The sequence below is a fragment of the Littorina saxatilis genome, linkage group LG8, assembly GCF_037325665.1.
Source record: "Littorina saxatilis isolate snail1 linkage group LG8, US_GU_Lsax_2.0, whole genome shotgun sequence".
Taxonomy (NCBI): Eukaryota; Metazoa; Mollusca; class Gastropoda; order Littorinimorpha; family Littorinidae; genus Littorina; species Littorina saxatilis.
Genome location: NC_090252.1, coordinates 64,141,845 through 64,155,447, shown reverse-complemented (window position 1 = coordinate 64,155,447; position 13,603 = coordinate 64,141,845). Strand labels below are relative to the sequence as shown.

Sequence of the window (13,603 nt, the reverse complement as noted above, 5' to 3'; positions counted from 1 at the left end):
GTATTGCATTTCAGCTTGGTGGCTTAAAAATTAATTAATGACTTTGGTCATTAAAAATCTGAAAATTGTAAAAAAAAAATAAAAAATTATAAAATTTATAAAACGATCCAAATTTACGTTTATCTTATTTTCCATTATTTGCTGATTCCAAAAACATATAAATATGTTATATTTGGATTAAAAACAAGCTCTGAAAATTAAATATATAAAAATTATTATCAAAATTAAATTGTCCAAATCAATTTAAAAACACTTTCATCTTATTCCTTGTCGGTTCATGATTCCAAAAACATATAGATATGATATGTTTGGATTAACAACACGCTCAGAAAGTTAAAACAAAGAGAGGTACAGAAAAGCGTGCTATCCTTCTTAGCGCAACTACTACCCCGCTCTTCTTGTCAATTTCACTGCCTTTGCCATGAGCGGTGGACTGACGATGCTACGAGTATACGGTCTTGCTGAAAAATGGCATTGCGTTCAGTTTCATTCTGTGAGTTCGACAGCTACTTGACTAAATATTGTATTTTCGCCTTACGCGACTTGTTTTTTTTACAAATGCAATACAAAAGTCTAGGGTCGGCGGGAAAAAACTAGGTAGGGTCGGGTGACCAGAAACATACAACTTTTTTGTGTGGCCTAAACGGCATTGGAAACATATTGATATTGATAGCGACAGATTCTCTTTCACTTTCAGCTTGGAAAGAACCAGAAACAATTACGTCCCTTTGCTTAAAAACTTGATGTAATGATAATATTGACGCGGTTGTTACGACACTTTTCTTAATTCTTGTCTGAAAGAACCGGAAGTTTGAGATCCCCCACGAAGTGGAAAGCCGAGACTAATAATGGCGGCAACCATGCGCTAAGTCCCAAACGCTTCTGCAAGTCGTGAATATAAATAAGTGCAATGTATTCTTTATTGTTTCTTGAATTCAAAAATATATACATACGAGTGCATGTAGTGTTTGGATTCAAAACTAACTCAAAAATTAAGAAAATCCGCAATATACATGTATATATCAGGCTTGTGTTACTCAGGCGATGTCTCGACATGCAGTTTTGGCCAACCTATGGTATTCTTGTCTTGGTGAAAAACAAATGCAGTTCTTTCAGTTTAATGATGTGTTATTCCACAGAATGAATTAATTTTGCTTAAAGCCACTTGTTTGATTCTGAATGGCATTAGCACCACCACCACCAACAATAGCAACAACAACAACGACGACGACAACAACAACAACAACAACAACAACAACAACAACAACAACACCAACGACAACAACAACAACAACACCACCACCAACGACAACAACACCATCAACACCACCACCAGCAACAACAACAACACCAGAGCAAAGAAGGATATTTCTCACGACAGCAGTACAGGGTAAAGCGGAAGGGTCCTCAATAGTGATTCAACGCGGTCAGAAGGCGTTGCTCTTGACGTGTCGCTATGACAACGCCGCGGGATCGGCAGGGCTTCTGAGCTGGTGTAAAGCAGGGTGAGTCGTCACGTGTATCCTATCATGTCAGCCACAGCAGCGGTGAGAAACGTTGCAGACGATGACGATGACACATCAGAGAGTTATATCCCACGACGTTTAGCCAAGACGTGCAACTGTACGTGTAGCTATGATGCTCCCTGTACGTGTAACGTAATCGAATCGAACTTTTAGGACGATCTGTGATAATGTGATTGATAGTTGCGCTGTGACAATTGAAATGGTAACTTCTGATTATTTATTTCTTCGAAAATGATGATATTCTGGTTAGAATCCAGATGATGATGAGTGGCGTTTTACCATCGAAAGATAAATGTATATTGCTATTCACCGGCACGGTTGGCCTAGTGGTAAGGCGTCCGCCCCGTGATCGGGAGGTCGTGGGTTCGAATCCCGGCCGGGTCATACCAAAGACTTTAAAATTGGCAATCTAGTGGCTGCTCCGCCTGGCGTCTGGCATTATGGGGTTAGTGCTAGGACTGGTTGGTCCGGTGTCAGAATAATGTGACTGGGTGAGACATGAAGCCTGCGCTGCGACTTCTGTCTTCTGTGTGGCGCACGTTATTTGTCAAAGCAGTACCGCCCTGATATGGCCCTTCGTGGTCGGCTGGGCGTTGAGCAAACAAACAAACAAAATATTGCTATTCTGTTAGACACGTGGGGGAATTCGGGGGTTGTGATGGGATAGATTTACACAGCTCTATTGTGATCATCGGTCCATATTTTCACGGAAGTTGTTCGATATCTTTTTTATTTACAACAGCAAACAAAGCATGCTTCCGGTTTCATCGCCGTGTGTATTGCTTCGTAAATATTGTAATTTGTACCATTTTTTTTCTGCCGTATATGAAATATATTCCGGGTTGAATTCAATTCTTTGACAGGTAATACACCTTTATTTCTTTGTAGCAGCAGTCTAGCAGACGATGTTTTGCACCAAGTCAGCACACTCTCATTTCCCAATACAACGTCCATTGTATGTAATGTTGAGATGAAGTTAGCAGTCTGAAACACCTCGCGCCCCCTAATTGGCGTAGAGGCGCGTCCCCAGGGTGGTGGATGGGGGAGCCTTCTCTACTAACTTCTGAGAGAAGGTCGCATCACTCTCGATGCCGTGAACCTAATTAGGATCTTTTTCTTGTTTCTTTATTTCTGCCTCCCCAAAGTCCTTTTACTTTCCTTTTCTCACCCATAAAATTCTTCACTTATTACCCTTGTTAAGTGGTTCTTGTATAGAATATAGTCAATGTTTGTAAAGATTTTAGTCAAGCAGTATGTAAGAAATGTTTAGTCCTTTGTGCTGGAAACTTGCATTCTCCCAGTAAGGTCATATATTGTACTACGTTGCAAGCCCCTGGAGCAATTTTTTTATTAGTGCTTTTGTGAACAAGAAACACTTAACAAGTGGCTCAATCCCATCTCCCCCCTTTCCCCTATCCCATCTCCCCCCTTTCCCTCGTCGCGATATAACCTTCGTGGTTGAAAACGACGTTAAACACCAAATAAAGAAAGAAAGTCTGAAACATTGACTTTCTTTCAAAACAATCCTTGTTCTCTTATCATCCACAGATTTAACGCTGTCACCATTCGCGAAATGACTATCCGCAGCAGAAGTAAGACTTTCGAACAGCCAACAGAATTATACGAATGTGATCATGCTACATCACGTCACATGCAACCTGGGAAACTGACGTAATGCGAAGCATCCGATTATCTCGTGTGCAAGGGCTATGCGCACTGACACGTCATCTGCAATGGCCAAAATGGACAATGTATCAAAGCAAAACTTTACATTTTGCAAAACAATAACCCCATATTTAGGTCAGAATAGCAATCTTAACGCTATTGTGTATTCCGCGTAGCAAGTATAATACGCGCATAAGTATAATACGCGCAGTCAACAACGTGATTTGTCTGAGGTCACATGAGTTTGGGAGACACCCGTGCGCAGCGATCATTGCAGGCCACCGCCAGTTAAACGTGGCTCCCGTGCGCAGCGATCATTGCAGGCCACCGCCAGTTAATCGTGGCTCTCGTGCACAGCGATCATTGCAGGCCACCGCCAGTTAATCGTGGCTCCCGTGCGCACATTTTTAAGAGAAAACAAGTCGCGTAAAGGCGAAAATACAACATTTAGTCAAGTAGCTGTCGAACTCGCAGAATGAAACTGAACGCAATGCAATTTTTCAGCAAGACCGTATGTACTCGTAGCATCGTCAGTCCACCGCTCGTGGCAAAGGCAGTGAAATTGACAAGAAGAGCGGTTTAGTAGTTGCGCTGAGAAGGATAGCGTGCTTTTCTGTACCTCTCTTCGTTTTAACTTTCTGAGCGTGTTTTTAATCCAAACATATCATATCTATATGTTTTTGGAATCAGGAACCGACAAGGAATAAGATGAAAGTGTTTTTAAATTGATTTGGACAATTTAATTTTGATAATAATTTTTATATTTTTATTTTTCAGAGCTTGTTTTTAATCCAAATATAACATATTTATATGTTTTTGGAATCAGAAAATGATGGAGAATAAGATAAACGTAAATTTGGATCGTTTTATAATTTTTGTTTTTTGTTTTTTACAATTTTCAGATTTTTAATGACCAAAGTCATTAATTAATTTTTAAGCCACCACGCTGAAATGCAATACCGAAGTCCGGGCTTCGTCGAAGACTACTTGACCAAAATTTGAACCAATTTGGTTGAAAAATGAGAGCGTGACAGTGCCGCCTCAACTTCCACGAAAAGCCGGATATGACGTCATCAAAGACATTTATCACACACACACACACACACACACACACACACACACACACACACATACACCACGACCCTCGTTTCGATTCCCCCTCTATGTTAAAACATTTAGTCTAAACTTGACTAAATGTAAAAAAGGCATCATATCGAGCGGACTTTGCAAAACGTACACATCAGAGTCAGTTATTTGCTGCGATTGTTGGTAAAACGCGTGTTCTTGTTTGATTCATTCAAGTGACGCAGCTTTTCCAGAACGCTTGGAAATCATAAGCAAATTATTTCCGAACATCGCTCTTCACATTACATTTCATTGGTGTTGACAGAAGAGATGTTTTGTTTCAGCTCAACGTGCAGAGGTCAGTCAGGCAGCGCGGGATCTATCAGTACACGGTATTGTTTCCCTCTTTTCTTTCCGCGTGTGTGAATGTGTGCGTGTGTGTGTGTGTGTGTGTGTGTGTGTGTGTGTGTGTGTGTGTGTGTGTGTGTGTGTGTATGTACTGTAAAATACCTAGTAAAATGTTGATTGCTCGAATGAAAACAGATACAGCTGTACAGATATGGATCGTATGGGACCAGTATGGTATTCTTTATAACTTTCTGAATCCAGAAATGCAGAAAAATATACACAAAAAAGGTTCACTTTAGTATGACACCGAGTCCTGTCTCGGTCGAAGAGTTTCGGTCAGCCGGGGCTTAGTATTGGTGAAGACATTTTATTCAATGTATTTAGATTCAATCTGTTATGCCAACAGATTGGCTAAATGTTTGTAAAACCCTTTACGTCACTTTACATTTTGTCAAGTTTTGACTAAATGTTTTAACATACAGGGAGGAATCGAGACGAGGGTCAATCAATGAGTCTTATATCGCGCATATTCCGTGGGTACAGTTCTAGGCGCTCTGCTGTGATGCCGTGTGAGATGAAATTTTATACGGCCAGTAGATTGCAGCCATTTCGGCGCATATTTTACCTTTCACGGCCTATTATTCCAAGTCACACGGGTATAGGTAGACAATTATTAACTGTGCCTAAGCAATTTTGCCAGGAAAGACCCTTTTGTCAATCGTGGGATCTTTAACGTGCACACCCAATGTAGTGTACACGGGGGGAGGTTCGGACACCGAAGAGAGTCTGCACACAAAGTTGACTCTGTGAAATAAATTTCCGCCGAACCTGGGATCGAACTCACGCTGACAGCGGCCAACTGAATACAAATCCAGCGCGCTACCAACTTGAGCTATATCCCCGCCCCGGGTCGTGGTGTGTGGGTGTTTGTGAGCGTGTGTAGAGCGATTCAGAGTAAACTACTTGGCCGATCTTCATGAAACTTTACACAAGAGTTCCTAGGAATGACGGGTTTTTTTCATTTTTCGATAAGTGTCTTTGATGACGTCATATCCGGCTTTTTGTAAAATTTGAGGCGGCACTGTCACACCCTCATTTTTCAATGAAATTGATTGAAAGTTTGGCCAAGCAATCTTTGACAAAGGCCGGACTTCAATATTTCTTTTCAGCTCGGAGGCTTAGACATTAATTAATGAGTTTGGTCATTAAAAATCTAAAAATTGTAATTAAATTTTTGTTTTTTATAAAACGATCCAAAAACAATTTCATCTTAGTTTTCATTATTTCTGATTCCAAAAACATATAAATATGTTATATTCGAATTAAAAACAAGCTCTCAAATGAAAAATATGAAAATTATGATTAAAATCAAATTTCCGAAATAGATTTAAAAACAATTTCAACAATTCCTTGTCTGTTCTTGATTCCATAAGCATATAGATATGATATGTTTGGATTAAAAACAAGCTCAGAAAGTTACAAAGAATAGAGATACAGAAAAGCATGCTTTACTGCATGCTCAGCGTAACCACTACCGCGCTATTCTGGCTTGTCAATTTCACTGGCTTTGTCACGAGCGGTGGACTGACGATGCTACGAGTATACGGTTTTAGTGAAAAAAATGCAGTGCGTTCAATTTCATTCTGTGAGTTCGACAGCTTGACTAAATGTTGTATTTCGCCTTACGCGACTCGTTTTCTCTTCTGATTGCTATTTCAGAGAATGTCCAAAAGGGAACATAATTTGTAGCACGAGGAGCAGAACGTGCCCTGAAAACATTGGTCAAGAAGTCGTTACTCAATCGTGTGAAGGGTCCGAGCTATGTCGAGTGACGCTGACCATTACGAAAGGTAAACAAATCTGATGTGGACACCCGATACGTACGTGTTACCTTGTCAAGCTATATGGCCACACTTGCGTAACGTTAAAACGGTTTATGCACCACCTTGTAAACATTTTCATTACGCGGAATGTTATCATTTGGCCACACACTTATGACATTTGTTTCAATTATTCGGCTCAACTTTGCCTCGCATTGCAAACAAAAGCTATTTTACAGTGTTTGTCTCCTTATTCTGGTACAAAGACTCAACTAATGTGGTCAAAGTGCTTCATGACTTTTACATAAGTTCACAAGTTAGCGAAATTGCAAGGAAGAAAATCGAATCGAAGGCCACCATCGTATGATTATAAAGTCGAGCGCTTCGCTCCTGCTAGCAGAGGGCGCCACCGCCTGGTCTCTTTGATTGGTCAATTCGGCCCGCACTATGAACAGATTCATTAGCAATAGAACGCCCGGGAAGCTTTCAATTTGAGCGTAAGCCCTTGCGGCACAAGAGATTGATATTATTCCTTAAAGGCGTAAGGAAAGTGTATGTCCGGGCGTTAAGTGTCTCGGCGTCTGGTTGGCATGGTTACTTGTTGTTTAAAATTACTGTTATCTTCCTAAATGTGTGCTGTCTTGTGATGGGGATGTGAGCTTGGGGGAGAGAAGAACACCAGCGTACTACACAAATAACAACAAAAACAACAACCAAGAAGAACAAGGCAAAATTGAGTGCAATATGCCCCATTCATTATAGACAATTTATGTCTAAATCTAATTAGGAAGTTATTATGATTGTTAACGGTATATGAAGTTGTGTTGTATACTTATGTACTCTCACACACACCCCAATTCCTGGACTACTTCGCATCCTCATGCGCTATGACGACCTCTGACCCTAAATCACTATCTTCCGGAAAATAATCCGATTCCTTCTCGAATTACACGACCTCGTTTTCCGCTAAACATCGTCAAACAACTAATTCTGGAAATAGCTCTTGGCACAAAGAAGCGCATCATTTTATCGAATAACTGGCGTATATCGATATCAATAAAGTTAGCGATTCGTCGTCTGCGATAAAGTCACGTCTGCTCAAAGCGTCTGTTCTAAACCGTCACTGTCGTACGTCGTAAATTACGTCACATTGGAATCATGTCAAACAGCGAAAAAAAGAACCAAAGTGCACACGTACAGCTGAGCGATAATGGGCTCACTCAGGCATACGCGTACATTCCGAACATCGTCACATGAACCGTAGGGTTATTCCCTCACAATATTAACAGCTATTGTGTTTTCAGCGTAGCAATAGGGTCCGATATTTAGACGGGACAAGTATAATGCCGACGAGTCGAAGACGAGTCGCATTATACTTGTTCGAGTCTAAATATCGGACCCTATTGCTACGCTGAAAATACAATAGCGATTATATCGCTGTTCTGACCTTGATTTGTTGTTCCAAACTTACAAAATGACAGTTTTTGCGTCGATGCGTTGATCTCAGGTTTGATAGCAGACGCCGTTTCTTATGCGCAGTAGTTTTGCCCAGGCGCCACACTGACTTTGGAAAAAAACTCGATTTGACAACACAGCTGTTAAACAGCTTTTTATTAGTTCATTTGTATACAACAAAAAGAAGTCTAAGTTTTTTTTAATTTTGAACAAGACTACTTATGAAGAAGACCAAAACACAACATCAACGGAAAACTAGAAACAACTGAAGAACTAGGATCCAACAAGGGGAGGAAAAGAGAACAGCTAATCCGTACAAAGCGAGCAGACGGCAGCGACGTTTCCAGTTTGGGTGAATGGCATTTATACTTGTCTCGTCATGAAGCGAATTTTTCAACCTCAGTTATAAACGACTACATGCAGGGCCGGACTAGGCGAAGAGGAGGGGGGGGGGGGGTTGCCAGTGGTGGCCCAGGGGGATGTTCCCCCTGGCGGCAGGGGCGGATCAGTTCATTTTATGGGTGTTTTTTTTCAAAAGTATATTGTGAAGATATGGGTGTGAAGGCGCAAAGCGCCGAGCCGACGGCGCAAAGCGCCTAGCTTGCTAGGGGGGTCCGGGGGCATGGCCCCCCGGAAAATTTTGAAAAAAAGGATGCAAAATGGTGCAATCTGGTGCATTCTGAGGATGATCATTACCAGTTTCAGGCAGCAGATTTTGTCACTGATTAATACCCCAAAAATTGAAACTCAATGTAAAATAAAGAAATGCATGCCTCATTCAATATTTTTATTTTTTGGCTGGGGGTGGGGGGGTCCGGAAACCCTAGAACCCCCCCCCCCCTCCCCTCGTTGTGGGGGTCAGGGGGCGAAGCCCCCTGAAGCTGATGGGTAGGTCATATTCTGAGATAGGAAAATGGTCGCTCCTTGCATGAAACGGCATAAAATAAGCAATAATAAAAAAAAAATTAAATAAGTAAGGTACATGTTTAGGCTAGGGGGGGGGGGTTGCGCAACCCACATAACCCCCCCGGTAGTCCGGCCCTGACATGAATGTTAGTGCCATGGGTTGTACATCAATACTTCAGAGGGGAAGTGGGGTATTTAGTGTGGAGTTACGAGATAAGAAAAGCCGAATGCGAAAATTTGTGTCAGTCGGCAACTGTGTTTAGGGACAGAAAATAATAGGTTTAGTCCTGGTTCATCGGGAAGTTAGCAGAAAAGGGTATGCTATCGACATTTGTAAAGCTGAAAAACATTCCCGAGAAGAATTTCAAGTTGTCAGTGTATGCTGTTGTCGATCAGTGAAACATCGTGTGGTACAGGTGGGTAAACCGGAACCATGCGTCTTTGTTATTGACAATATGCTTTTGGATATTGAGAAAAATCGCCGACTTCCGTAGCATTATGCTTTGATGATCGGAAGAGACCATCCAATCACAGCCCCCGAATTCCCCCACGTGTCCATCAGAATAGCTATATTACCCGCTATTACGAGCTAGTCGTGTGACAGAGAGTTTTCTTGCACACGAGACTGTAGATGTTTCACGACGGCTTTAGCCGGAGTGAAACAGCAGCAGTCGAGTGTGCAAGAAAACTCTCTGTCACACGACTAGCTCGTAATGGCGATTATGTCTCACAGCATAGGCATAGAAAGATATAAATGAGTTTTTGGGGACGAAATAACAGGCACAAAACCAGACTGACAACACAATTGCCTTTTCACACATACCGTACACACGCATGCGCGCAGAAGATAGATCCAATTCGTTTCGTGTCTTTTTCTGGTTGAATGCATTTAACAAAGTATCAACCAACGTTTCTCAATCTTTCAATGAAAAAAATTAACTTTTTTTTAACCAAGCAGCACAAACCAACGAAAGCTAAACACACAAACACACGCGCGCACAAACACAGATTGAATGCAAAGCGCGAACGAACACGGAGAATTTTTGTAGGTCAGGTCGTGGGAAAGTCCACCCGAAATGTTCCACAGGGGAACTGGTTGTGTTTGGATTGTTCTTTTTCTCACAGTGATGTTGATGTTGTTTACAGTGCAGTTTTGAAAGAATATTTTCCGAATTTGGGGCACACTTTCGTCTTTCGGTTCGTTTATCTTGTCGAAGTAACATTCGAGTGTTTCTAAATCCAAACCTTCCATCACCGCTGGTACAGATTAGACCTGCCTGACTGTCTGCGTGCGTGTTAGAGCTGAAGACGAAGCCTCAATCGCCAAAGCGTCACCCATCTGTAGGTTCTGAGCATCGGATGTACGTTGATACGTGGTAAGATCCGCACGGAACTGTCTATGCAACTTTTCCTAGTCACAGGTGTAAGGTTCGATCTTTTCTTTGCAATTTCGTCCTCTGTGTACGTAGCAAAGCGTTTCACCATTTTCGGTTTTCGTTGCAGACGACGATAGTGAAAGTAGTACCTATTGTTTTGTTTTTACCTTTCGTATTCAGGGTTCTTCATAATTGAAGCTTGGTAAAGGGACCGTGTCGTGTAAGTGGAAAGTTGACGAAGCTTTTGAAAACAGAAATTGAATGAAGAAGAAAATGTGGCTTTCAGTTATATACAGGAGAACGGGGATTGTGTTATTCTTTTACCGTCAAACACTTAGTACACAGATAAAACGTGATTGACTGACCAAGGCCTGTTGGCACACTATTCAGAATGCACAACAAAATGTAACAACGCTTTGATACCCATTTTTCTACGTTCGTGATCACTTGAAATGAATACTGAAAACATAAATGTTTAAGGTAGTGACTGAATGTATGTAAAGGTAAACAATTTCAGAAATAAATGCATAATCAAAATAATTGATTTCGGCATCAAAGCGTGTAACATACAATCTTGCACACGTTTGCTTTAGTAGTGGCAAAGAAGACATGCGTGTGACATATACATATGTATGCATATTATGTTTGTTTCTTGTTTGTTTTGGGTTAAAGAAATATTTGTCAAAGCCTCGTCGCAAGATATTGTAATCCGTATGATAAATTCTCCTGTTATGGTCACCACCATAAGCTTGAGCTTATTGTTGATCCTTAACATGTATTATGTTGAATTACCTATGAATTGTTGAATAAACACTGTTTAATTAAACCAACCAAGAAGAACAAGGCAAACTAAAACACTAAAAACAAACAAAACTAAGACAAAGCAAACCACATGAGTAAAACCACAGCAACAGAAACGCAAACACCTTTGTTTCCTTGAAGTGACACAGAATTCGGAGAGAAAGAAAAAGATAGAAACAGATTGAGAAAATACATATTGCACAGTGAGTCTGTGTGTTTTTTTGTTGAGAAAATACATATTGCACAGTGATTTTGTGTGTTTCTTTGTTGAGAAAATACATATTGCACAGTGATTGTGTGTGTTTCTTTGTTGAGAAAATACATATTGCACAGTGATTTTGTGTGTTTTTTTGTTGAGAAAATACATATTGCACAGTGATTTTGTGTGTTTTTTTGTTGAAAAAATACATATTGCACAGTGATTTTGTGTGTTTTTTTGTTGAGAAAATACATATTGCACAGTGATTTTGTGTTTTTTTTTGTTGAGAAAATACATATTGCACAGTGAGTCTGTGTGTTTTTTTGTTGAGAAAATACATATTGCACAGTGATTTTGTGTGTTTCTTTGTTGAGAAAATATATATTGCACAGTGATTTTGTGTGTTTCTTTGTTTAATCCAGTCACTGACTGTGACGATGGGACGTATTATTGCAACGTGTTTTCCTCTGTGAATGTGAGCGTGTACCATGCTGCATCAGTCATAGTGTCCGTTAAAGGTAAGTAATCCTGCTTGTATTTTGGACTCCGGAACTGCTTTTGATTTTATTTAAACATTTTCCATCACGTTCGTGGGCATTTAGGATACAAAGGCGCATGGTCCATACATGTTTTTGTTTTGTTAATGTTTTAACCAATAACAATCCCGTCTGTGTAACCCATTTTTCAATTGACAAAACAATATTTGACTCTTGTTAATCTCTCCTCTGAGAACACTGTTATGACCAGCCAAATAGTAATGATGTCAAGTGGGTCCGAAGGGGTCCTGATTTGGCCTAAACGGTCCACTGGACCCTAGAAGCAACAGTTAACTAACTAACTGGGTCAGAAAAGGAATCAATTGGGTTGTTTTTCTCTTCTTTTTTTCTCTCACTTTCATTTCAAAATGCAGGGATAAGGGGGGTCGGGGGTGTTTAGTGTAAAACTAGTGATAGCGGTGAGAACGGGGGGGGGGGGGGGGGGGAGTTGGGCCCGTTTGTATGTGTAGGGTGTTCTTAAGCCTGTTCTTAATATACACCGCTTAATTGCAGGTCCACTGTGCCGAGACTGTTGCCTCTTAGTACATGTTAAGCGTATTACAGTACTTTGTTGTTGTTTGTTTGCTTAACGCCCAGCCGACCACGAAGGGCCATATCAGGGCGGTGCTGCTTTGACATATAACGTGCGCCACACACAAGACAAAAGTCGCAGCACAGGCTTCGTATCTCACCCAGTCACATTATTCTGACACCGGACCAACCAGTCCTAGCACTAACCCCATAATGCCAGACGCCAGGCGGAGCAGCCACTAGATTGCCAATTTTAAAGTATTACAGTACTTTCTTTAATACACTTGTCACTGTGATCATATTGCATGGTCACATTGGGGTTGATTGTGGGTGAAAAAGAAGGAGAGTAGTCTCCCCTGCAATGAGTATAAGGCCAGAGCAGCAGATGATTTGCTTCTGATTGACGTTACTTACGATGTAGGTGAGCATACATGTTCTTTTCTTGTTACCTCGTTGGCACAACAATAGTAATGTACACACCGCCCTGATATGGCCCTTCGTGGTCGGCTGGGCGTTAAGCAAACAAACAAAACAAAACAAAGTAATGTACATAGATTACGGTCTCGAATACCATTAAAATGAGGAGGGGACGATGAACAACATTAACCAACCTACACAGATCAAATGTGAGTGTTTTTACATTTCTTTTGCTCAGACTGTGAGAATAACGCGTACGGTCCGGAATGCTCGGACAAGTGTGGTCGCTGTGGTGGTAACCAGACGTGTAACACCACCACTGGCCACTGTCCGGCCTGTGTGGCTGGATGGACACCTCCACTCTGCACCGAGGGTATGCCTCTTGGGTGTGGATGTGTGTGTGTGTGCGTGTGTGTTTGTGTGTGAGTGTATGTGTTTGAGCTTTGTAGCGTTAGGGTTTTTTTCACGCGCAGATTCCCTTTCTGACCCAAATATTTCAAAAGGTAGCTTTTTGGCAGCAGTTTGACAACATCTTATATTGGCATCATTTTCACGAGTTTTCATTCACAAGCACCTGGGAAATAAATCTCATGTTCCCCAGGAAATAAATCCCCGGTTACCATAGTTGCAGGAAGCAGGTTATACATGGATAATCAAAAGCAAACCCAATAGAAACGCTCGGGGAGTCTTCGGCTCTTTTCATTGGTGTTTCCCCAGACCTAAACAGACGACACGACACTGCTTTGCAAAGTTCCACAAACGAACTGGCAAACTGGCAAAAGTAAACAAAAAACAAAACTACTTCATGAAAGGTCATACATTCATCAAAAACAAATGAAACCTAGCGATATGTTTTGTCTTCTTAAAGAGTCATGGAGTGCGTGTATCTGTGTTTCGATACACAGACGTTCGGAGAAACACGAACGTCAAGTTCAAGTAAAACGACCCCTGACACATA

The 13,603-nt window shown here is 41.2% G+C and overlaps 1 protein-coding gene across 1 annotated transcript in view; it reads left to right on the top strand.

Annotated features, from left to right (window-relative positions):
• The window catches only part of LOC138974154 (uncharacterized), a 47,289-nt gene that overhangs the window by 29,134 nt on the left and 4,552 nt on the right, over positions 1-13,603 (top strand). The window contains exons 6-10 of the mRNA XM_070346850.1: positions 1,190-1,505; positions 4,601-4,648; positions 6,324-6,454; positions 11,584-11,679; positions 12,884-13,018. Of these exons, the coding sequence (XP_070202951.1) occupies positions 1,190-1,505; positions 4,601-4,648; positions 6,324-6,454; positions 11,584-11,679; positions 12,884-13,018 (726 nt within the window). The remainder of the gene's footprint in view (positions 1-1,189; positions 1,506-4,600; positions 4,649-6,323; positions 6,455-11,583; positions 11,680-12,883; positions 13,019-13,603) is intronic.